This window comes from Giraffa tippelskirchi, chromosome 6, assembly GCF_054371585.1.
Source record: "Giraffa tippelskirchi isolate mGirTip1 chromosome 6, T2T-mGirTip1v1.2.pri, whole genome shotgun sequence".
Lineage (NCBI taxonomy): Eukaryota > Metazoa > Chordata > Mammalia > Artiodactyla > Giraffidae > Giraffa > Giraffa tippelskirchi.
The window spans coordinates 85,204,720-85,228,964 of NC_137280.1; the positions used below are offsets into that span (position 1 = coordinate 85,204,720).

Consider the following 24,245-nt stretch of genomic DNA (forward strand, 5'->3'; position numbering starts at 1 on the left):
AGGGAGGCCTGGCGTGCTGCTGTTCATGGGGTCGCAAAGAGTTGGACACGACTGAGCGACTGAATTGAACTGAACTGAACACCTTCCAGTGATTCAACTGGGCCCATCTGACTGACCTGCCTCCCTGAGAAACAGAACAGTCACACCCCTTGGCCAGGTGCGAGGTCTGGACAGAAGTATCATGAAGCCCCCAGATCCAAATAAGCAGATCAAGCAAGAATCACAGGGATTTCCCTGATGGTCCAGTGGTTAAGAATCCACCTTCCAAGGCAGGTTCAATCCCTGGTCTGGGAACTAAGTTCCCAGGTGCCGTGGGGCAACTAAGCCTGAGTGCTACAACTAGAGAAAAACCCACCTGCCTCAATGAAGAGCCCATGCACTGCAACAAAGACCATTGCAACAAAGACCCAGCACAGCCAAAATAAATAAATAAATTTTAAAAAGCAGGCATCAAACCCCAGCGCACAGCCCGGGAACAAGTTCTGTCTGCATCGTGGGTGTTGTCTAGACCAGTGGTCCCCAACCTTTCTGGCATCAGGGACTGGTTTTGTAGAAGACAATTTTTCTACTAACTGGGGTGGGGCTGGTGATGCAGGGGGACAGTTTGGGGATGACTCAAGCATATTACATTTGTTATGGTGCCACTGATCAGACAGGAGGTGGAGCTCAGGCGGTAATGCAAGTGATGGGGAGCAGCTGTGAATACAGAAAATGCTTCGCTCACCCACCGCTCACCCGCTTACCTCCTGCTGTACAACCAGGTTCCTAACAGACCACAGACCTGTAGTGGTCTGTGGGCTGGAGGTTGGGGACCCCTGGTCTTGACGAGAAAAAGCAGCAGAGCATGTGTGCATGCAAAGTTGCTTCAGTCACATCCGACTCTTTGCAACCCCGTGGACTGTAGCCCACCAGGCTCCTCTGTCAATGGGATACTTCAGGCAAGTATACTGGAATGGGTTGTCATGCCCTCCTCCAGGGAATCTTCCCGACCCAGGAATCAAACCTGCATCTCCTGTGTCTCCAGGTGGATTCTTTACCGCTAAGCCACTGGGGAGGCCCCAAAACAAAGAAGGGAAATCACTCAAAGAAAGCGACCTTTCTGTCCACAAGGGCCAAGGCCAACGCTGAGAACAAGAGAAATGATGAGCCGTGCCTGCTGCACGCCAGAAGAGAATCCACCAAACACACACAGCGAGTTCAGACCACCAGCTGGACAGGCGACACAGCAGCTCTTGGAGCCCCCATGCTCAAGGACCCCAAAGCATCTGAGGATGTGCTGTCCTAGAAGGCGGTTCCTGTCACACCTGATGTTTCGGGCGGGGTCGCTCTCTGGCAGGGCTTTCCTGGCCACTGCAGGGTGCTGAGCAGCACCCCGGCCTCCACCCAGAGACAGTCAGTCACCCACCCTTGCCGATGTACCCTGGGGCCAGGATCAGCCCTTCTGACAACCACTGCTTTAGTTTTTGGTTTGAAACCTTTCAGTGTTTTGAAGCTTGGGAGACAGTGGGGAATACCCAGGGAGCTCCCCTTTTCTGTGGAAGAGGAAGCAGGAGGCTGGGGTCCCACCAGCTGGCTGATGACAGTCTAGCCCTCCTGGTCCAGGGGCTCCTGCCGATCACTGCAGCTGGCCTGGCCCCTCCCTCCTCCAACCCTCAGGCCACATCCTTACCCTTAGCCCACTGGTAGGTGAAGGCGGGATCGGACGTCTGCACGGCCGTCTCCTTCACCACGACTCTTGGGACACCCGTGGCCCGCTTCTTCCGGGACCTGGGACTTGAGGGAGGGAGGTCTGACTTCAGACTTGCAGAAAATTCAGACCGAGTGGCCAGCATCCTGTCGGGAGACTCCTCTGAACAGGCCGTCAACTCAGATGCTGTGGGACTGGGGGATTTTTCAAAATCTTCTGAGTAAGTCAAGCTCACTGCGCTGGCCATAGGTTCCGGAGACGTCAGCCCCAGGCAACAAATGCCCTGGGGCCCAGGGGATGAGGCGGATGGCTCACTCAGGCGCTCGGAGATCTCGCTCTCAGAGTGGGGATCTCCTGCCCAGGGCCTTCTACTGGATGCCTTGCCCCGCTGACCTTCTTTCTAAAATGAAGGATGGCAGAGGTAACTAGAAAGTATTTTCGAATGAGCAACACAATCAAAATACACAATCAAAATACCACTGCATTAGAAGTGAGGGCACCCCAGGGACCCAGCAGGTGAGGGTCTACATGGTCCTTTCTAGATTTGGGCATGCCAAGTATTGCGAGCAGAGTTCTTGAAACCCTTCAGCACGAAGCTGCTGCACTGAACACTGACGGTGTGAGCATGTGTTAGCAGCAGGTGGGTGAAATGTGCTGTGTCATTATTATGTTTTATTAAAACCTGTGCTGGGACTTCCCTGGCGTTCCAGTGGTTAAGAATCTGTGCTTCTATTGGAAGGGGGACTGGTTCAAACCCTGGTCGGGGAACCCTGGTGATCCTGCATGTCAGTCCTGAATGCTACATGGCACTGATGGTGAGGTGGTTACTAATACAGCAAGAATCACCATGGGGCACTGGAATAAATACAGGTCAGTGCAGGAATTGCTGTGGGGAGGTTGAAGTGGGACCTGCTCTAATCGTCTGATACGTTAAATAACTCCTCTCTTATCTTAAATCAGGGTCTCTGCACATGATATGTTGACATTCAAGACACAAATATTCTCTGCAGTGGGGGCCACCCTGTGAACTCTGGGACACTGAGCGGCATCTCTGGCCACCGCCTACTCGATGCCAGTAGCACCCTGCACCACAGTTATGACCACAATGTCGCCAGACACCGCCAAGTGTTCCCAGGTGAGAATCGCTGACCTAAATGAAGTATCATGGTTGCAAACCATTCTACATAAAGATCTAAAGTGAAAAATCAGTTCAGGGACTACTCTGATGGTCCAGTGACTAAGACTCCAAGCTCCCAATTCAGGGGGCCCGGGTTCAATCCCTGGTTGGAAAACTAAGACGCTGCAATTAAGTGTTCATATGCTGCAACTAAAGATTTCCACAATGAAGACAGAACATCCTGCATGCCACAACTAAGACCTGGCACCGCCAGATTAATAAAATAAATAAATAAATCTTTTTTAAAAAAAAGAAACAAAAAATCGGTTCACTGTACTTACTTCCCATTCCAAGTCTGATTTCTCACTGACAGCTGGAGCCAGATCATCCAGGGATAAAATGTTTATTCTAAAATCTGTAATTAAAAATGTAACATGGCAATATTTACTCATTTACTCCACATGTATTGATCATCCTGTTGAAGGAACTGGGCTAAGAGCTAGGGATGGGAAGATGCAAAAGTGTGCAGTCCTTGCCCTCAGAAAGCTGGCCCAGGCATCTGAGCACTTTTCCTTTAAAGGGCAAGGTAGTAAGTATTAATAGTCTGGGCTTTTTCAGGCTAGTCTGCCTCTCTCACCATTGTTCAACTCTGCCCGGGTGATGGGAAAGCCACCAAGGACTGTGTGTAAACAAATGAGTGTGGCTGTGTCCGAATAAAACTTTACTTATAAAAACAGGCAATGGGAAGGGCTTCCCTGGTGGTCCAGTGGTTAAGAATCTACCTTGCAATGCAGGGGATGCAGGTTCAATCCCTGGTCAGGGAACTAAGATCCACATGCTGTGGGGCAAATAAGCCCGGGCACCGCAACTACTGAGCCCCTGCCCTGCAAAGAAGATCCCACATGTGGCAACTAAAACCCAAGGCAGTCAAATAAATACATATTTAAAAACAGACAACAGGAGGATTCCCTGACGGCCCAGTTGTTAGGACTCCATGCTTTTACTGCCAAGGACCCAGGTTCAATCCCTGGTCAGGGAACTAAGATCCAAAAAGTAGTGGTGGTGGTCGTTTAGTTGCTCAGCTGTGTCTGACTCTGTTGACCCCCAAGGACTATAGCCCATCAGGCTCCTCTATCCATGGGATTCTCCAGGTAAGAATACTGGAGTGGGTTGCCATTTCCTTCTTCAGGAAGATCTGAAAAATAGAGAAGCAAGGAAAAAAAGCAAAACAGGCCAGAAGCTTCCCAGCCCCTGGCCTCCACAGAGTGGCTCACAATGCAAAGAGGGCAGCGCAGTGATAAGTGTGCTTGAGGTAGGAAGGGCGGACCCTCCGCTCAGAGAGTGGCACCTCATCCTAGGTTCTCATTTAAAGCAAGTTAAGGGCACAGGGGGTCTTTCCTGGGGGCTCAGATGGTAAAGAATCTGTCCGCAATGCAGGAGACCCAGGTTCAATCCCCGGGTCGAGAAGATCCCCTGGAGGAGGGCATGGCAACCCACTCTGGTATTCTTGCCTAGGGAATTTCATGGACAGAGGAGCCCGGTGGGCTACAGTCTATGGGGTCGCAAAGAATTGGACACGAGTGAGTGACTAATACTTTCACTTTCGTTTAAAGCTCAGGCAAACTTCCACTTTGTGGTGCCAGCTAGCCAGCTGCCAACACCTGAATGCCATGGGTGCAGGTTACTAGAAGACAGGGGCTCCACGTAGCTCCCGTGCCCCATCAACATGTGGGCCTGCTCTTCCCCGGGAGGAGGAAGGCTGACAGGCAGCTAGGGTCAGGAGCAACTCCACCACACGGCTCATTTCATGACTGAAGCCCAGAGGCTGTGTGTGTGTGATGCGAGGGGGACGGGGGTGTCCACCCTGCGGGGCCTCAAAACCCAAGCAGGCGCATGATCCAACCCCGGCTGAGTTGGGTGGACACTTGGTGGGGCCCTCCAAGGTGTCTTAGGGGCTTCCATGGAGGGCACCGAGCAGCCTGGCTGGGCTGGAGGGATGAGTCTCCTGGAGGAGGTAGGATGCGACCCGCAATTCCAAGAACAGACAGGGGACAGTTAGCGGGAGCAGCTGGAGCAGCGCCCACCATGCAGGAGGCACAGAGCTGGGGGTGAACGGGAGACGGAAGACTGAGCGGCTCACTCTTCCTGGAAAGGTCAGCTGAGTGCAATCCCAAACGCCAGGCTGCCCCAGCAAGGTAAGACCTAAATGAAAGCCTAGCTTATCACTTCAGTGCTAAGGGCTCACCCCGCCTCTGAATTCCTCGAACATGCCAGTTGCCAGCACGCCTGTGGCACACAGGTCCTGAGATACGTTCACAGACAAGCCTCTGAACTAAGCCATCTTGGCTAGCTTGGGCCAAGGCACCCAGGAGACTGTGGACCAGTAACGTTATTGTCATGTTGGCCAACCGTGCCTCTCCCAGGCCTCCTGTGCAGGAGGCCCTTCTTACCATGCAGGAGGCACTCCACGTGCACTAGCTCACTGTCATAGCTCTGCCCCATGTTACGGATGAGGAAACCGAGACACAGAGAGCCTGAGGCCGTGTGGCCAGAAGGCAGCGGAGCAAGGGTGTCCACCCCAGGCAGTGTGTGTGTTAGTCGCTCAGCCTTATCCGACTTGGCGACACCATGGACTGTAGCCCGCTAGGCTTCTCTGTCCATGGAATTCTGGCAAGAATACTAGAGTGGGTTGCCATGCCCTTCTCTGGGGGATCTTCCCGACCCAGGGAGCAAACCTGGGTCTCCTGCATCACAGGCAGGTTCTTTACTGTCTGAGCCACCAGAGAAGCCCCCACCCTAGGTGGACTGGACCCCAAACTCAGACTTGTCCTCACCACTCCTTGCTGCCTTCCTCTCTTGAAGCTGCATCTGGAGGGGAAGGTGGGTCTGGACATGGAGGGGGTCCCTCCCAGCCAGCAGTGAGGGCTGAGGGGCAGCCTGGAGGGGCAGGAACCCAGGACTGGCGTTCCTGTCAGCTGTCATGTCGGCCAACCCTGACTCTCACAGGCTTCCTGTGCTGGTACGCCCACCTTCTCATCCACACCCACCAGGCTGGCCAGGACACCCATCACCAGCTCCTCGGGCCTGAAGATCCGAGCCAACAGCAGTGAGGTGCAGCATGGCATCCAGCAGATGGTGGCCCCCAAGGGGGCTCCAAAGGGGCTTCCTCGCACCCTCAAGCCCATCCCACTGCACAGGGAGGGGACTTTGGTTAGCTGTGCTTCTCCTCCCTGCCCCTACATCATGGTGCCTTAGCACCTTGGATTTTCTTTCGGGGGTAGGGGCACACCACGCAGCCTGTGGGATCTTAGTTCCCCGACCAGGGACTGAACCTGTAACCCTGTGGTGCAAGTGCAGAGTCTCAACCACTGGACCACCAGGGAAGTCCCGCCTCTTGAATATTTTGAGCTACAGGAATCTGAGACACAGAAGGGGCTGCAAGGACTCCCTGACCACCTCCGAAGCAGGTCGTAAGACCCTCAGGTAAGACTCACCTTTCCTTTATCTGGGGGAAAGGAGCATCCTTATGTCCAAGATGGGGGGAGCTGAGCCACCCCCACTAGCAAGCTTTGCTACATCTCCCCTCATCTACTTCTCTCCTTTTGTCTATCACATTCTCCCAGGACTCTCCACTTCTCATCACACCTAGCGGGAGGCATCACCATTTCTTTACATTTTTGTTTCCTTATGAAGGCTCCTGGGTCACATAAAACTTAAATGGAATATTTATGGAATCTCAGAATGCTTTTCTCCAGTTAACCTGTCTTTGGTTACAGAGCCCCAGCTGAGAACTTAAAAGGACACAAGGGAAAAGCTATTTTTCCTCGCCTATCGCTAAGTCACAGGCTAAAGATCATCCCAGCACCTGGGACCTGGGGGCAGGGGCGGGGGCAGGGCAAGTTTGCGTGTTTGTCATCATGCCCCTGACACCATCACGCCTGGCCCCTGCTGGCAAACAGCAGGCACTCAAACCAGTTATTTAACTGGGTTTTGGTGGTAAGGAAATTGCAGAGGGGAAAAATCCATGTTGGCTGCCCATCTTTTCTCTTTCTGGTCTTTTCTTAAATACATACGGTATTAAAACTCACACTGGGGACTTCCCTGGTGATCCAGTGGTTAAGAATCTGCTTTCCCGGCTATACCCCAATACAAAATAAAATTTTTTTCTTTTTTAAAAAGAAAAAATCTGGAGAGTTCATTAAGGAGGAGAAGGAAAAAAAAAAGAATCCACCCTGGCTTCCAGTGCAGGGGATGCGGGTTCAATCCCTGACCAGGGAACTAAGACCCTGGCCACTGCTACAAAGACCCAGCACTGCCAAAAATAAAAAATAAATAAGTTCATAAAAAATCATGTTGAATGATGGTGAAATAATAACAATGTCTGTGACTGCTTAGAGATTGGTTTCGTTTTCTGCATTTAAAAAGGAAAGGAAGCACACTTCTCTTTTACAACAAGGAAAACTTTCTCTCATATGAGGCTCTAGAAGGATTTGCTTTTGCTCTGTCACTGGGCAGGGTCACTAGATGAAGACTTAAAGACAGAACGGGGACTTCCCTGGCGGTCCAGTGGTTAAGACTGCATTTCAGACACAGGGGTGCAAAGGGTCACGGAACTAAGAGCCCACATGCCCCACGGGGAAAAAGAAATCTGACTTGGCCCCTCAACTAGGAAAGAGGGTGTGGAAAAGCCGAGGGTGACTTGCAACCCTTGTGATAATACCCTGTGACCACCAGGCTGGGGACCCTAAAGGCGGTCTCGCCCTCCCTGCCCAGGGTGACGACTCTGCACAGGGACGAGGGCTGCCATTCAGACCGTCATCGGTGGCTGCTGAGGGAGGCTCCTCCTGAGGCTCAGGCTCACTCGTTCTCAGGGAGGATGAGAGCTTGCCGTCCCCTGCGGTCAAGGGCGCCGACTTCGGAAAGGCGCCAGGGATGGAAAGCGACACTGTGCGGGAGGCAGATGTGTGCATCTGCGGGGAGCGAGTTCTCAAGCCGGCACCACAAAGGGTCCCATCTGCTGACCGTGAGGTTGACAGCCATGAAGTGGGGAATGGCTTTGAGCTGGGAAGATCCTTACTGGGCTGTGAAAGGGCTCTCGGTGGAGTTGGGATTTGATCCTACGTGGGTGGAAACAAAAGAAGGGAAATTAACCAAATATATGCTAAGTCCTGATCAAGCGACATCGGGGTTGGTGGACAGTGTGAGGCCTCATGATGACCGTTATTGTTCTCTGCCCCTTTCTGTCTTCTCACCTCATCTATGGAAGTTGAGGGACAACATTTAGGCAAGATAATCCTGGGATTAGAAACACTCAGAAATATTGCTTGGCTTTCAAATCGTGTTTGACTTTTTGCAAGCCCAGGGACTGTAGCCCGGCGGCCTCCTCAGTCCATGGGATTTCCCAGGCAAGAATGCTGGAGTGGGTTGCCATTTCCTTCTCCAGGGGATCTTCCTGACCCAGGGATTGAACCCACGATGCCCGCTTGGCTGGAGAAAGAAATGGTGACCCATTCCAGTATTCTTGCCTGGGAAATCCCATGGACAGAGTGGCCTGGTGGGTTACAGTCCACAAGGGTTGCAAAGAGTCAGACAAACTTAGTCACAAGAGTGACTAAGCAAAATTGGCCAAAGTACTTCTACTGTAATTTCCCTTAATAACAAGTGTTGGTGAAGATGTGGAGAAATTGGGACCCTCATACACTGCTGATGGGAATGTAAAACAGTGCAGCCACTGTGGGAAACAGTTTGTCTGTTCCTCAATTAGTTACACACAGACTTACTATAGGACACAACAGTTCTGCTCCTAGGAAAAACTCAAAGAATTGAAAACAAGGACTCAAACAGATACTTGTGACACTATTCACAATTGCCAAAAGGTGGAAACATCCCAGATGTCCATCAGTGGATGAGTGGATAAACACAATGCGGTCCATCCACACAATGGAATATTACTCAGCCATAAATAGGAATGGAGCACTGATGCATGCTGCAATGTGAGTGAACCCCGAAAGGATCATGCTAAGGGAGAGAAACTGGACACAAAAGGCCACAGGTTGTATGATTCCTCTAAAGAAATGTCCAGAACAGGAAACCCACAGAGACAGAAAGCAGATTAGTGGTTATTAGGGTCTGGAGGACAGGAAAACAGGGAGTGATTACTTGGTGCACGTGTGTGTGCTAAGTCACTTCAGTCATGTCAACTCTTTGTGATCCCATGGACCGTAGCCCACCAGGCTCCTCTGTCCATGGGATTTTCCAGGAAAGAGTACTGGAGTGGGTTGCCATGCCCTCCTCCAAGGGATCTTCCCAACCCAGGGGTCAAACCTGCATATCCTGTGACTCCTGCATTGCAGGCAGATTCTTTACCACTGAGCCAACAGGGAAGACTGATAGTAATCAGTAACGGTTTACTTTGGGGAGGATGGGAATGTTTTGGAATGAAACAGGTGGCAGTTATACAACATTGTGAATGTACTAAATGCCACTGAATTGTTCGTTTTTAATAGGTTAATTTTAGGTTATAGGAATTTCACCTCAATTTTTTAAAAAAATGGAAATGGAGCCTTCCCAAGTTAGTGATTCCCATATGGTACAACCAGCAAGCGGGCGTGGGTCACCAATGGCAGTGATCACGGCTGGGGTTGGATCAGTCATCCAAAGTGCTGTCCTGTGCAGTATAGTTATCAGCACCACATAGTACAAAACTACCTGATGTGTCCGAAATCCGATCCCTTACGGAACAGACCAGGAGTGGGTCCCCGTGACTGGCTGAAACCCACCCTTCCTCATCCAACACTCTCTCAAGTAGCTTATGGGTGATGGCGCTCATCAAAGGACTCTAGTGCTATGACATAAAGGTACAAATGCAAAGTATTAATACAAACAAGTGCAAAATGCAGGGATGTCCCTGGTAGTCCAGTGGTTAAGTGCAATGCAGGGGATGGATGCAGGTTCGATCCCTGGTTGGGGAATTAAGATCCCACATGCCACAGAGCAACTTGTGTCACCAACTACTGAGCCCAAGAGCTCGCTCCAGAGCCGTGTGCTGGAACTAGAGAGTCCCTGAGCCACAAGGAAAGACCCCCAGTACCACAACCAGGACCCGATGCAGCCAAATAAATACATAAAAAATAAAAATGGATCAATACATGCAAACCTTACCGAGACTAGTTTTGTTCGTTCTTTCTCACTGGCTTTGGTGCTGGTGAAACCCTGATTGGTGGGTGTGTCTTTTTCCCTGGAAGAGTCTATCAAGCTCCCCAGCAACTCTCTCATTTCCTCTTCATCACTGTCTGGAGAATCCAGTGTTCTAGGAGCTTGTTTCTTTTTGGGTCTTTGAGCATCCCTCTCCTTCCCAACCTGGGCTTCCACGGGTATCTTTTCCACCCGTGCTTCTCTCTTCTTTAGAAACCTACTGACCTTCCCACTTGGCATGTTTGTCTCAGGGACAGGAATTTCAAGGGCCTGTTCCTGGGAGGGTTGTCCTGTGTTCTGTGAAGAAAGGTCAGCCGTCCTCCTGGGGGGAGTTTCCTCTGCTCTGCTTGAATCCTCGGATTCAGCGTCCAACGGAGCCATCCGTACCTTCCGGTTCCTGATCTTGGTCTCTATCTGCGCCAGCTTCGTGAGTGCCGCGTTGGCTCTGACCTTGGAAGCAGTGGTTGATGGTCTACTTGAAGAGCGCCAGGGCCCGCTCCCCAGGACAGAGTTCTCTCTTGGCAGGAAGTGTTTTCCACCCAGAGTCTGGTTTCTTTTTAAAAATCTGCTGGGACTGGGTACTATTTTGGTAAGACTTCTACTGATAGCAAAGTTCTGCATGTCCTCCATCTTTGAATCTTCTAAGGAAATATCACTGAGGTCGCCAAAGATGTCACGCACGGGATGGCTGGGTTTTCTTATCGAAGCCATTCTAGGGAGTAAAGACGGAAAACTTAAGAATCAGAACACCTGATGTTCATACTGCCAGTTCAAATCTCTCAACACCTCCCACTGCTTGGGAGAGACCACATCCCCTTTTGCCATCTGGCCAGAGCCTCCCCTCCAAGCGTGATGACCACCATGAAAATAAGACACCTGGGACTTCCCTGGTGGTACAGTGGATAAGAATCCGCCTGCCAATTCAGGGGACACAGGTTCGATCCATGGTCCAGGAAGATTCCAGATGCCACAGAGTAACTAAGCCCGAGCACAGCTTCTGAAGCCTGCGTGCCCTGGAGTGTGTGCTCCACAAGAAGAGAAGCCATCCCAATGAGAAGCCCATGCACCACAACAAAGAGTAGCCCCCTCTTGCTGCAACTAGAGAATGCCCTGGAGCAGCAACTAAGACCCAGGGCAGCCAAAAAATAAATTAAAAATATATAAATAAGACACCTGGTATGTTACCACTGAATTACCCTTTAGGGCCAGGTATTAAGTGACATATGTTACATATTAAAGACAAAAGTCAGTGATTCTCAGGCCCCAGCAGGATGCCCGGTACTCCACTCAGAGCCGCAGTATCTCATTTAACCCTCACTTGACCCTGTGAGTTGGTTATTGTCATCCCTCTCTCATAGAGGAGAGGAAGGAAATGAAGGCCCAGCAGGTTAGGTCCTGATCAGTGAGTTGTTATTGTTGTTCCGTTGCTAAGTCGTGTCTGATTCTTTGAGACCCCATGGACTGCAGCACACCAGGCTTCCCTGTTCTTCACTGTTACCCAGCGTTTGCTCAAACTCATGTCCATTGAGTTGGTGATGCCATCCAACCATCTCATCCTCTGTCGCTCCCTTCTCCTCCCGCCCTCAATCTTTCCCAGCATCAGGGTCTTTTCCAATGAGTCGGCTCTTCGCATCAGGTGGCCAAAATATTAAGAGTTTCACCATCAGTTCTTCCAATGAATACTCAGGGTTGATTTCCTTTAGGATTGACTGATTTGATCTCCTTGCAGTCCAAGGGACTCTCAAGAGTCTTCTCTAGCACCACAGTTCAAAAGCATCAACTCTTCGGCGCTCAGCCTTCCTTATGGTCCAACTCTCACATCTGTACGTGACTACTGGAAAAACCATAGCTTTGACTGTATGGCCAATGAGTAGCAGAGCCAAATTCAGAGCTCAGGCCAATTCCAAAGATCTCGCTCACCCCCACAGTTCTTTTCTGTCTCTCCAGCTGCCTCACTTCAACTCCAAGTCAGTCCTACTCCCCAGTCGCACCCCAAGTCCAGTCTCCTCCTTTATCCAAGTGTCCTCAGTTCTCTCAAAAAAAAAAGAGCTGTTGAGAGCCTGCCCTGGTAGTCCAGTGGTTAAGACTCATGCTCCCAATACAGGAGGCCCAGGTTCAATCCCTGGTCAAGGAACTAAGATCCTACATGCCACACAGTGAGGCTAAATAAATAAAAATAGTTTTAAAAACTGGCTGTACTATTTTTTTAAAAAAGCTGTTTTTGAAACTCAATCTATATGTTTAATGAGCTCCCCAGAAATCTTATTTTACTTAGTGTAAGAACCACTGCCCTGGGAGCAGGATTGGGGGCTTTGGACAGACACAGACCGCCCTCTCCTCCCATCCTGCACAAAATGTCAGCCATGCGTTGTACATGTGTGCTAATGTACATTTTTCTGGGGAGAAGGGCCTGACTTTACATCGTATTCTGAGTTCTCATGTACCCCTGAAAGAATATGAACAATCCACTGCAAGATTTACCAAGGTTTCAAAAGATTTTAAAGACTTGGGAAAAATATGGCATGGGTGGGTGTCTGCTGCAGGCCCTTTAGTGAGAAACGTGCCAATGGCAATGAAAATGTGAAATGCACAGAACCATGACCCCACAATTCCACATCTGGGAATTTACCTCCAATTACGTTCTCAAAGTCACATAGAGATGTCCAAGGAATGTCTTGGCAGCATTATTTGTACTAATCAGAAACAGAGGCCCAGTGAGGTCCAGACAACCACAGGCACACAGTGGAATATTAGGCAGCCATTAAAGGAAGGGGGAAAATCTGTGTGCATAACATCTCCAGCATAATGGTCTGTGAGGCAGAAAAGGCGAGATGTAGAACCATGCCTCAGCCCCATACTGTTTGAGTCGTGGGACTTGCCTGGTGGTCCAGTGGTTAAGACTTTGTGCTTCTAACGCAGAGGGCACAGGTTCAATCCCTGATCAGAGAACTAAAATCCCACACCCTGAACAGTGCAGCCAAAAAAAAAAAATACTGTTTGAATGTTTTACCAAGACTATATGTGTTACTTTTACTAAAAAAACAAAAAAGTACTGTGAGACCCAAAAAAGCCTTTTTCCCCTTCTCTGTCCACTTGGAAAACTACTTTATTAGGATTACCAGAATAAATAGAGGACAGTCAGTTATTTGAATTTCAGATAAACAGCAAATAATTTTTAAAAATTAAGTATGACCCAAATATTTTTATGGTAAAAGGTAATGTTCTGAACATTTTATACTAAAAAGCAATGTGTTCCAAATATCTTTATATTAAAAAATTATTTATCTGAAATTGAAATTCAACTGAGTGTCCAGTACTCTGATTTGTTAAACTTGGCAACTCTACATCTTATACATCTTTTAAAGCTGAGTTCAAATATTTTGTGCAAGGCAAAGCATTTAACCCAGTCCCTAAGATTCTGGACAAGAATGAATTATTTTTATTATTTTATTGTCTGTTTCTCTGACTAGTGTGCTTGCTTTCTTATCCCCATCTTAGCAATTCATATACTAAGAGTGCCCAGCATAGGCCTGACCACAGAGGTCAGTGAATGGAAAACCACGGAGAATTCCTAGTGGGAGTGACCCTGGTCAGGTTACTTAACCACTCTGTGCCTCAGTTTGCTCATCTGTAAAAAGGGAATAACAGGATTCCTATGTTTCTCATAGGAATCCCATGTTCAGTATGGGGCATGGAATAAGCATACAGTAAAATTTAGATAGCTGTCATGATGGTATTGGGGGGCTTCCCAAGTGGCTCAGTGGTAAAGAATCTGCCTACCAATGCAGGAGATGTGGGTTCAACCCCTGGGTGGGGAAGATTCCTTGGAGAAGGAAATGGCAACCCACTCCAGTATTCTCGCCTGGGAAATCCTACGGCCAGAGAAGCCTGATGGGTTACAGTCCATGGGGTCGCAAAAGAGTCAGACATGACTTAGCAACTAAACAAAACAATAACAATGACAGTATTTGGACTACCTGCAGAACGGACTAACTTTTAGCTGCAAAGACATGGTGAAGGGGAAGTGGAAAGCACTGGAACAACATCAACAGCTATCTCTGTGAATATTTTTGTTGTTAAGACTCCAAGCCATTCTGTGCTGGTCAGAGGGCAAGTCTGACCACCAGGCCAGGTTTTCTGGCATCTAGTTCTTCTGAAAGGTTTAAAATAAATAAACAAATTAATTAAAAAAATTTTTTTTAATTAAAAAAAAGCACAGGGGAATTTCTCTGGTGGCCTAGTGGTTAGGATTCCAGGGGGTGGGATTCAGTCCCTGATCTGGGAAGTGATATTCTGCAAGCCCCACAGATCAGCCAAAGAAAAAAAGAATTAAAAAAAAATTAATAATGTTTAAAAGGGTAAATTTCATGCTATGTACACTTTACCACAACTAAAATAGATATGTATTTTTTTAAGTTAAAATTTTTTATTGAAGTATAGTTGATTTACAATATTGTGTTAGCTTCAGAAACAGGTATTTTTTGTAAAAATACATTGTAAACTCACAATTAAAAATTAACCAATAGGCAAAATATATGAACTGATATTTCACAAAAAAAATATACAAATGGCCAATAAGCATGTAATAAGATGCTCAACATCATCCATGAGGGGAATTCAAAGCCACTATGAGATCCCACTTCACACCCACTGGAGTGACTGTAATCAAAAGTACACAAAGGAACACGTGGTTGATATGGATGTGAAGATGTTAGATAGAACCTTCATACCCCTTGGAGGAGACTGTAAAAACGATCATCTGCCAACCTGGAAAACAGTCTGGTAGTTCCTCAAAAAGTTAAACATAGTTACCATAGGACCCAGAAATGCCAGTCCTGTGCAGCCCAAGATAACTGAAATATATGCAAATGTTCGCAACAGTTCTCATTCATAATACAGAAAAAGTGGCAACAACCCAAATAGCCATTAAGTAGTGAATGGATGAGAACTACTTAGTAATAAAAAAGAACAAATAATGATACACACAACATGCGCACGTGTCAAACACACCACACTAAGTGAAAATACCATATGATGCAAAAAACCACACACCCTATTATTCCAGTTACAAGGACTGTCCAGAAAAGGCAAATCCACAAACTCACAAAGCCCATCGGTGGCTGCCTGGGACTGCAGGTTAGCGGGGATAGAGAGATACACTTGGGGTGACCCACAAGTTCGAAAGCTGGATGGTGGTGATGTTTGCACCATTTGGTAAATTTTTAGTAAAATAACGGGAATTGTAAGCTTAAAAGGGGTGAATTGTACCGTATGTAGATGAGTTATCAATAAAGTTGTTAAAAAATAAGCCAATTTTTGAAAATAGGGGCGCCCCTCAGACCAGCGGGTTGTTCCCCAAGGCCTGGAGCGACCCACATCGGACCATGCTCTCCAGTGCGCCTCAGACCGGGAAACTGAGGCTTGAGGCCCCTGAACCGCCCTCCCGCTGCCCGACCTACTCTGCTCCGGAGCGCGCCCGTTTCCCTCAATTCCTCTCCCGAGCCCAGGCATCAAGCCCGGCCACCGCCCAACCAACCCCGCCAACCTCCTCCCGCGAAGTCCTTCCGCGGAGGCTGCCGCCGTTCACGGTGGAACACTCGTGCCAGAGGGGACCGTTGCCCTCGGCAACGGCGCCAGGGCGAAAGAGACTACATCTCCCGGGTCACCCCGCGCCCTGAGGACCAATAGCGCTCTAGGTCACAATCGCAAGGCGTCATGGGATAGGTAGTTTTGGGGCGGGCCTGGCGTGCACCGCGCGTCAGAGCCCAATGGAGTCTCGGGTCATAATCGCGAGGCGTGACGGGAGTTGTAGTTCCGGGACGGGCCCGGCGGGCCTCGGAGACCGCTGGACGCGCAAAGGGCAGTTACGAGAAGAAGTGGTGCCGCACGGTCCATGGCCGCGGCTCGCGTCCCGCTCTGGGCAGTCTGTGTGCTGCGGGTGGCGCTGGCCACCATCTACTTCCAGGAGGAATTTCTAGATGGAGGTGAAGGGGCGACGCCGATGGTGGCGGGGGTGTAAGCTCCAGCATACCCCGTTGCCCATCGGATGGCCTGAGTTGCCATTTGGCCCCGGCCTGTAGACGAAGGATCGGTGGTATCAAAACCCTGAAGCTTCGAAGCCTCGAGCGTCCCCATCATTCTCCCCACGACACAAATTAACAGTTTTCAGCCCTAACCTGTGTTATTTACCCCCTACAGAGCGCTGGCGAAACCGATGGGTGCATTCCACTAATGACTCCCAATTTGGGCATTTTAGACTCTCGTCCGGCAATTTTTATGGTCATAAAGAGAAAGACAAAGGTTAGTGTAGGAATCGTGAGATTAATTGAATGAATGTTAAACGCCTCATAGCAACCTTTCAAGGTAGGTGTGGCACACCCCAACACCCATTTCACAATTCGGGAAACAGGCCTGGGTAGGGTCGTTTTGTCTTTTCTCTCTTTAGAAGAGACCAAGATGATGCCTCTTTACAAGCACTAGTCAGATGGGTTTGGAGACCTGAGGGCCTTACGCTCCAGAGGAAAAAGATTAGAAGCTACTTCTCATTTTTATTTTCAAGTTAAAAAAAAATTAAGGTAAAAGTTATATGCTGTCAAGTGGATGGATCTTAGGGAGACCAATAGAATGAATATAGTTTATGACTGCACACCCAGATCAAGATAGGAACTTTTCAGGCCCCACTTCCACCCCCAGAGGCAAGTCCCCCACCCCACCCCTCCCCAAGTCAGTAGCCTCCTGGTACCAAGAATAACCTCCATTCTGGCTTCTCATTCCTAATGATCAAAAGTAGACAAACTACTGCCTGTTTTTTCATACACCCAGTTAGATTTCTAAGTTGTTTTTTTTAATCCACCTCAGGGCTTAGTCGTAGCATGCGGAGCTTCCATTCTGTGGCAAGAAGATCTTTTTCTTGCCACGCACGAGCTCTCTAGTTGTGTCACCCTGGCTTAGTTGCTCTGCGATATGTGGGGTCTTAGTTCCCAGAACAGAGCTTGAACCTCTGTCTCCTGCATTGCAAGGCAAATTCTTAACCACTGGACCACTAGGGAGTCCCCTCTTCATTGTTTAGTTGTTGGAGAAAAAAAGAAAGGGAAATAGTATTTTGTGATGCATAAAAGTTATACAACGTTCCATGCAGTGTCTGAAATTTCACAGTCCCTAAATAAAGGGTTAGTGGAACACAGCCATGCTCACTTATTTGCATACAGTCTGTGGTTGCTTTCAGGCTACAATTCTCAAGGCAGAATTGAGTAGTTCAGACTCTCAAAAATGTAAAATGTTTATGCCCTGGCTTTAACAGAAAAAAAGTTTACCAACCCCTGATTTAGATGAAAAGTTCCCCTCTTCACCACCTTCCATTCACCTTCCATTCATCTTCCATCTTGGCCCTGTTACTCCAATGTTGCCCTAACACCTGGCAACCTCTGGTTTTGGAATGTACTTGCATTGTTTCATAGATACACATTGCTCCAAGTTTTCAGGCTGTAATGGAAAAAATGGAGTGAAAATAATAAGTTCTATGAAGCTTGTCTAAGGAGTGGGGTTGTCATTTGTTTTTTTCCCCCACAATATTTTTCCTTCCTCCAACCTGAAATGCTGAGACTCTAGACTCTGCATTTCATTCACTCCAGCACATGTCTGCTGAGAGCAGATACAGGCAAGGCACTGAGTATACTGGTTAATTCGACCCCTCATTGTGGTCTCCCAGAATCATGACATAGAAGTCACGGATGGAAAGATCGATAGAATTTAACTAGACAGAGAAGGGAGGTACTGAGAGGTGATGGTGATGGCTGAGGAGTGGGGTGAGTCAGATGGCCTTGAATTCAGTTCAGTGGCTCAGTCGTGTCCAACTCTTTGCAACCCCATGGACTGCAGCACTCTAGGCTTCCCTGCCCATCACCAACTCCTGGAGCTTGCTCAAACTCATATCCATTGAGTCGGTGATGCCATCCAACCATCTCATCTTCTGTCGTCCCCTTCTCCTCCTGCCTTCAATCTTTCCCAGCATCAGGGTCTTTCCCGATGAGGCAGTTTTTCGCATCAGGTGGCCAAAGTATTGGAGTTTCAGCTTCAACATCAGTCCTTCCAGTGAATACTCAGAACTGATCTCCTTTAGGATGGACTTGTTGGATCTCCTTGCAGTCCAAGGGACTTTCAAAAGTCTTCTCCAACACCACAGTTCAAAAGCATCAATTCTTTGGCGTTCAGCTTTCTTTATAGTCCAACTTTCACATCCATACACGACCACTGGAAAAACCATAGCCTTGACTAGACAGACCTTTGTTGGCAAAGTAATGTCTCTGCTTTTTAATATGCTTTCTAGGTTGGTCATTACTTTTCTTCCAAGGAGTAAGCGTCTTTCAATTTCTTGGTTGCAGTCACCATCTGCAGTGATTTTGAAGCCCAAAAAATAGTCTGCCACTGTTTCCACTGTTTCCCCATCTATTTCCCATGAAGTGATGGGACCGGATGCCATGATCTTAGTTTTCTGAATGTTGAGCTTTAAGCCAACTTTTTCATTCTCCTCTTTCACTTTCATCAAGAGGCTCTTTAGTTCTTCTTCACTTTCTGCCATAAGGGTGGTGTCATCCTGTATCTGAGGTTATTGATATTTCTTGCAGCAATCTTGATTCCAGCTTGTGCTTCATCCAGCCCAGCGTTTCTCATGATGTACTCTGCATAGAAGTTAAATAAGCAGGGTGACAATACACAGCCTTGACATACTCCTTTCCCAATTTGGAACCAGTCTGTTGTTCCATGTCCGATTCTAGCTGTTGCTTCTTGACCTGCATACAGATTTCTCAGGAGGCAGGTAAGGTGGTCTGGTATTCCCATCTCTTTAAGAATTTTCCACAGTTTATTGTGATCCACACAATCAAAGGCTTTGGCATAGTCAATAAAGCAGAAATAGATGTTTTTCTGGAACTCTCTTGCTTTTTCGATGATCCAGCGGATGTTGGCAATTTGATCTCTGGTTCCTCTGCTTTTCCTAAATCCAACTTGAACATCTGGAAGTTCTTGGTTCATGTACTGTTGAAGTCTTGCTTGGAGAATTTTGAGCATTACTTTGCTAGCGTGTGACATGAGTGCAATTGTGCGGTAGTTTGAACATTCTTTGCCATTGCCTTTCTTTGGGATTGGAATGAAAATTGACCTTTTCCAGTCCTGTGGCCACTGCTGAGTTTTCCAGATTTGCTGGCATATTGAGTGCAGCACTTAAACCGCATCATCTTTTAGGATTTGAAATACCTCAACTGGAATTCCATCACCTCCACTAGCTTTGTTCATAGTGATGCTTTCTAAGGCCCACTTGCCTTCACACTTCAGGATGTCTGGCTCTAGGTGAGTGATCATACCATCATGATTATCTGGGTCATGAAGATCCTTTTTGTATAGTTCTATGTATTCTTGGCACCTCTTCTTAATATCTTCTGCTTCTGTTAGGTCTATACCATTTTTATCCTTTTTTTTGCACATCTTTGCATGAAATGTTCCTTGGTATCTCTGATTTTCTTGAAGAGATCTCTGAAAGTGAAAGTGAAAGTCGCTCAGTTGTGTCCAACTCTTTGCAACCCCATGGACTATACAGTCCATGGAATTCTACAAGTCAGAATACTGGAGCAGGTAGTCTTTCCCTTCTCCAGGGGATCTTCCAAACCCAGAGATCCCAACCCAGGGATCTGCATTGCAGGCAGATTCTTTACCAGCTGAGCCACCAGGGAAGCCCAAGAATACTGGAGTGGATAGCCTATCCCTTCTCCAGTGGATCTTCCGAACCCAGGAATCAAACCAGGGTCTCCTGCATTGCAGATGGATTCTTTACCAACTGAGATGCCAGGGAAGATCTTGTTTTTCCCATTGTATTGTTTTCCTCGATTTCTTTGCATTGACCACTGAAGAAGGCTTCCTTATCTCTCCTTGCTATTCTTTGGAACTCTGCATTCAGATGGGTATATCTTTCCCTTTCTCCTTTGCCTTTAGCTTCTCTTCTTTTCTCAGCTATTTGTAAGGCCTCCTCAGACAACCAGTTTGCCTTTTTGCATTTCTTTTTCTTGGGGATGGTCTTAATCACTGCCTCCTGTACAATGTCACGAATCTCCATCCATAGTTCTTCAGGCATTCTGTCAGTCACACCTAACCCCTTAAATCTATTTGTCACTTCCACTATAATTGTAAGGGATTTGATTTAGGTCATACCTGAATGATCTAGTGGTTTTCCCTACTTTCTTTAAGTCTGAATTTGGCAATAAGGAGTTCATGATCTGACCCACAGTCAGATCCCGATCTTGTTTTTGCTGACTGTATAGAACTTCTCCATCTTCGGCTGCAAAGAATGTAATCAATCTGATTCCGGCATTGACCATCTAGTGATGTCCATGTGTAGATTCATCTCTTGTATTGTTGGAAGAGGGTGTTTGCTCTGACAAGACGGCCTTAGAATTGCCTGGATGGTAGCGGGAGGGACTGCAGATCCCCTGAGAGAGGGATGGGTGGGGAGAGAGTGGCAAAGAGAGAGATAGGTGTGGGAGTGGGAAGTCAGCTGTGAGTTCAGGCTTAGACCTGATATAGAATGCCAGGTTCATTAATGATGGCTCTCAGCATAAGCAGTTATGGGGACAGGAGTATGTTGCACAGAAGGGTAGGTTATAAGAAGACTGGCTGTTTTCAGGTTTGTCTTTCTTTTTTTAATTTAAGTATAGTTGATAGTTGATTTATAATATCATGTTAGTCTCAGGTGTACAGCACAGTGATTCAGTTATATATATATATATATTTTCAGGTTCTTTTCCTTTATAGGTTATTACAAAATATTGAGTGTAGTTCCCCTGTCCTATTACAGTAGGTCCTTGTCAGATTTGTCTTATAGTCCAGTATAAGGTAAGGAATTGGTTCAGAGCCGTGTGGCTGCTGAAAAAAGGAGTTTGGTCTTGAAGTAAACGGCTAAGCTTGTTGTATAAGATGATTCACATGACAAAAGGTTGGTTATCTTCATAAAAATAGCCATTACACAAATGACACCTAGGGCCAACTCACCCCATGCGGTGAAGCACCTTTTTTTTCCCCAGATCAGCCCTCTGTTATCCTTTAGCCATTGTGTGTCTAAGGTAGCTGTTTTATGATGAGAATTAAGGTAAAGAAGTAGGCTGCTCCATGTATTTATTTATTTATTCAACTTTGTATTTTGTATCGGGATATAGCCAATTAACAAACAGTGTATCGAAGGGACTCAGCCATACATACCCATGTATCTGTTTTTCCCCGACTCCCCAACCCTCCAGGCTGCCACATAGCACTGAGCAGAGTTCCCTGCACTCTGCAGTAGGTCCCTGTTGGTGATCCGTTTTAAATGTAGCAGTGCCTACATGTCCATCCCAAACTCCCTAACTATCCCTTGCCTACATCCTTCCCCCCTGCAGCCATAAATTCATTCTCTTAAATCTGTGAGTCTCTTTCTGTTTTGTAAGTTCATTTGTATCATTTTTTTAATATGGATTCCACATATAAGAGCTGTCATAGGATATTTCCCCTTCTCTGTCAGATTTACTTCACTTAGTATGACGTCTTTAGGTCCATCTATGTTGCTGCAGGTGGCAATATTTCCTTTTTTAAAGAATTGTTTATTTAGTTCGTTCTGACCGCACTGGGTCTTCGTTGCTGCGCTCAGGCTTTCTCTAGTTGTGGTGCGCAGGCTTCTCATTGCGGTGGCTTCTCTTCCTGCAGAGCCTGGGCCCCAGAGCACATGGTCTTTAGTAGCTGTGGTGCCCAGGCTTGGTTGCTCCACAACATGAGGAATCTTCCTGGATCAGGGGACACACCCATTTCCCCTGAACTGGCAGGCAGATTCTTAACCACTAGACCACCAGAGAAGTCCCAGAATGGTCCATTTTTTTAATCCAGTTGCTACAAAGCTTCCTTGTGTATTCCCACCCCTTGGAAAATGAAGGGAAGCAAAATGAATCTTTTATCCGTAATTAGACTGCATATCTGTCAGCTCGAACTGAAGCGTTTTTATAACTTAAGACCTAACAGTGGTATATTAAATACAAAAACACATACATGGGTATGTGAGATAGAAGTTCTGTGGCAGCAGAGAGCCTGTTAGTGACACGCCCATCGCGTATTATCATACAGATGTGCTATAGGTGCAGGATCAACATAAATGGTTGGGAGGTTTATTATCGGGTAGGGGAGGATAGCCATTTAATTCCTGCCTTGCTGAGCGGTGTCATTCCTATTCCTTCATGAGTACTTTTTATTTAAAGGTCTGCAAACCACCCAAAATAGCCGATTCTACGCCATCTCTGCACGGTTCAAACCATTTAGCAATAAGGGGAAGACTCTGATCATTCAGTACACTGTGAAGCATGAGCAGAAGATGGACTGTGGAGGGGGCTACATTAAGCTGTTCCCTGCAGACGTGGATCAGAAGAACCTGAATGGAAAGTCTCAGTACTATATTATGTTTGGTGAGTTTCGATGGTACTGACAACCATTTCTGGTGATTTTTGAAAACCCTTCCACTTATAGGATCCTTAGATTGACTTTGCTCAAGTTGTGTTGAGAATATCTAACTAAAGGTTTTTAGTACTGTTAAACCTAATTAATCTGGAGGAGGGCATGACAACCCACTCCAGTATTCTTGCCTGGAGAATTCCATGGACAGAGGAGCCTGACGGGCTACAATTCATGGGGTCACAAACAGTCGGATATGACTGAAGCGTCTTAGCATGCCCACACACAGATTTAATTAATATTACAGAAAGACAACTGTACCATTCTATTGTTCTGGGGAGAAAGTTATTTATTCAACATTTATATAGCCCAGGTATTTTGAATGCCTCAGGAATGTATACCTTGACCATGGGCCGTGTCAGCCCAAAGCCTGTGTGTATCATGGCTGGTGAACTGAGGATGGGTTTTTAACTTTTTTTGTTGTTTGTTTTGGCTACACTGCATGGCTTGCAGGGTCTCAGTTCCCTGACCAGGGGCTGAACCTTGGCCATGGCAGTGAAAGACCAGAATCCTAACCACTAGGTCACCAAGGAACTCCCAGGTTTTTAACATTTTTGAATGATTAAAAAAAGAACAGTACTTTTGATCCATAAAAATAATAGACGCTCAGATTTCAGTGTCCACAAGTGAAGTCTTAATTGGAATGCAGCCTCACTCTGTTCATTCACATCTTGTCTATGGCGGCTTTCAAGCAGCAGTGGCAGAATTGAGTGGTCATGACAGAGAATATGTAGTTCACAAAACCAAAACTATTTACTGTCTGGCTCCTTACAGAAAAAGCTTGTTGACTGCTAGAATACATTAAATGTCTCTTAACACCAGGAGTAATTAACATCTGTGCTAGAATTAGGAAGGGACCACATTTGGCCATAGGAACCAGACATAACTGAAGTGTGTAGATTCAAAAACCTTTAAGAATGAAGAGGATTCTGGGAAGATGGGGGAATAGGAATCACCAGGAATCTGTCTCCCCACCTAGACAACAGTTGCACTGGCAGAATCTTTCTGATGTAACTATTATGGAGCTCTGGAGTCAGTGAAAGTATTGCACCTTCCAGCAGAAGACTGGGGAGGTCACTGTCAGTGAATTTCAGTTCTTTGCATGGTAGTACCTACCCATCTCCCACCTCTAGCCACATGGCTGACAGACTGCTGTGCACCATGTTCCTGGAGCAACTTTTACTGGAACCAGGGTAGGCAAAAAGGATCCTGTCCTCCAAATATCAAAGATCTGAGATCCCATGGCTGATTCCTGCTTCTAATGGTAGAAGCACAGAAAAAAAGATGGCCAGCCATTGTTGTTACACCTCCATACATTGTTGTAAGCCTCTCCTCTTCCAGCTTGAAATGAATCTCAGGAGACTAAAAGGCCTAGAACCCTCCCCTCCCACCCTTCATTTTTCACCTTTCCCCCTTTAGGAAACTAGGCATTAAAGACTAGGACATTAAAAAAACAAAAGCTTATGCAAGGGAAACTAAAGTGACTGCACATACCCAGGAAAACACTCATAAAAAACCTGAGAAAACCCTGTTTATGTACAGGCTTACCCTTGGTACAGAGTGAGCCTTCAACAAATCAAGCAAAAAAACCGAAAAACAACAAAGCAAAGCCTACAGAAGGAGGAATATCCAATTTCCAGAGTTAACATTAGACTCAGATGTCCAGTGTTTACCAAATAATCACAAAGTATACAAAGAAACCAGAAAGTATGGCCCATTCAAATGAAAAAA

At 47.1% G+C, this 24,245-nt stretch overlaps 2 protein-coding genes across 28 annotated transcripts in view; one reads left to right on the forward strand and one right to left on the reverse strand.

Moving 5' to 3' along the window:
- Positions 1-15,588, reverse strand: part of C6H19orf44 (chromosome 6 C19orf44 homolog) — a 20,952-nt gene extending 5,364 nt beyond the window's left edge. For 6 of the 22 annotated variants that reach the window (XR_014055668.1, XR_014055665.1, XM_081496611.1 and 3 more), the window contains exons 1-5: positions 15,458-15,588; positions 9,966-10,710; positions 7,618-7,921; positions 3,146-3,219; positions 1,670-2,087 (exon numbers count right to left, since the gene is read on the reverse strand). Coding sequence is in view for 16 of the 22 variants with exons in the window: in XM_081496611.1 (XP_081352737.1) it covers positions 1,670-2,087; positions 3,146-3,219; positions 7,618-7,921; positions 9,966-10,709 (1,540 nt within the window). In the remaining 6 variants the exon portion in view is untranslated. Of the gene's footprint in view, positions 1-1,669; positions 2,088-3,145; positions 3,220-7,617; positions 7,922-9,965; positions 10,711-13,975; positions 14,152-15,266 lie in introns of all 22 variants that reach the window. The other 16 variants (XR_014055669.1, XR_014055666.1, XM_081496616.1 and 13 more) reach the window with 6 other exon arrangements.
- Positions 15,589-15,835: 247 nt separating this feature from the next.
- The window catches only part of CALR3 (calreticulin 3), a 35,160-nt gene continuing 26,750 nt past the window's right edge, over positions 15,836-24,245 (forward strand). For 3 of the 6 annotated variants that reach the window (XR_014055673.1, XM_081496633.1, XM_081496634.1), the window contains exons 1-3: positions 15,836-15,982; positions 16,197-16,302; positions 22,265-22,468. Coding sequence is in view for 4 of the 6 variants with exons in the window: in XM_081496633.1 (XP_081352759.1) it covers positions 15,977-15,982; positions 16,197-16,302; positions 22,265-22,468 (316 nt within the window). In the remaining 2 variants the exon portion in view is untranslated. The remainder of the gene's footprint in view (positions 15,983-16,196; positions 16,303-22,264; positions 22,469-24,245) is intronic. The other 3 variants (XR_014055672.1, XM_081496631.1, XM_081496632.1) reach the window with 1 other exon arrangement.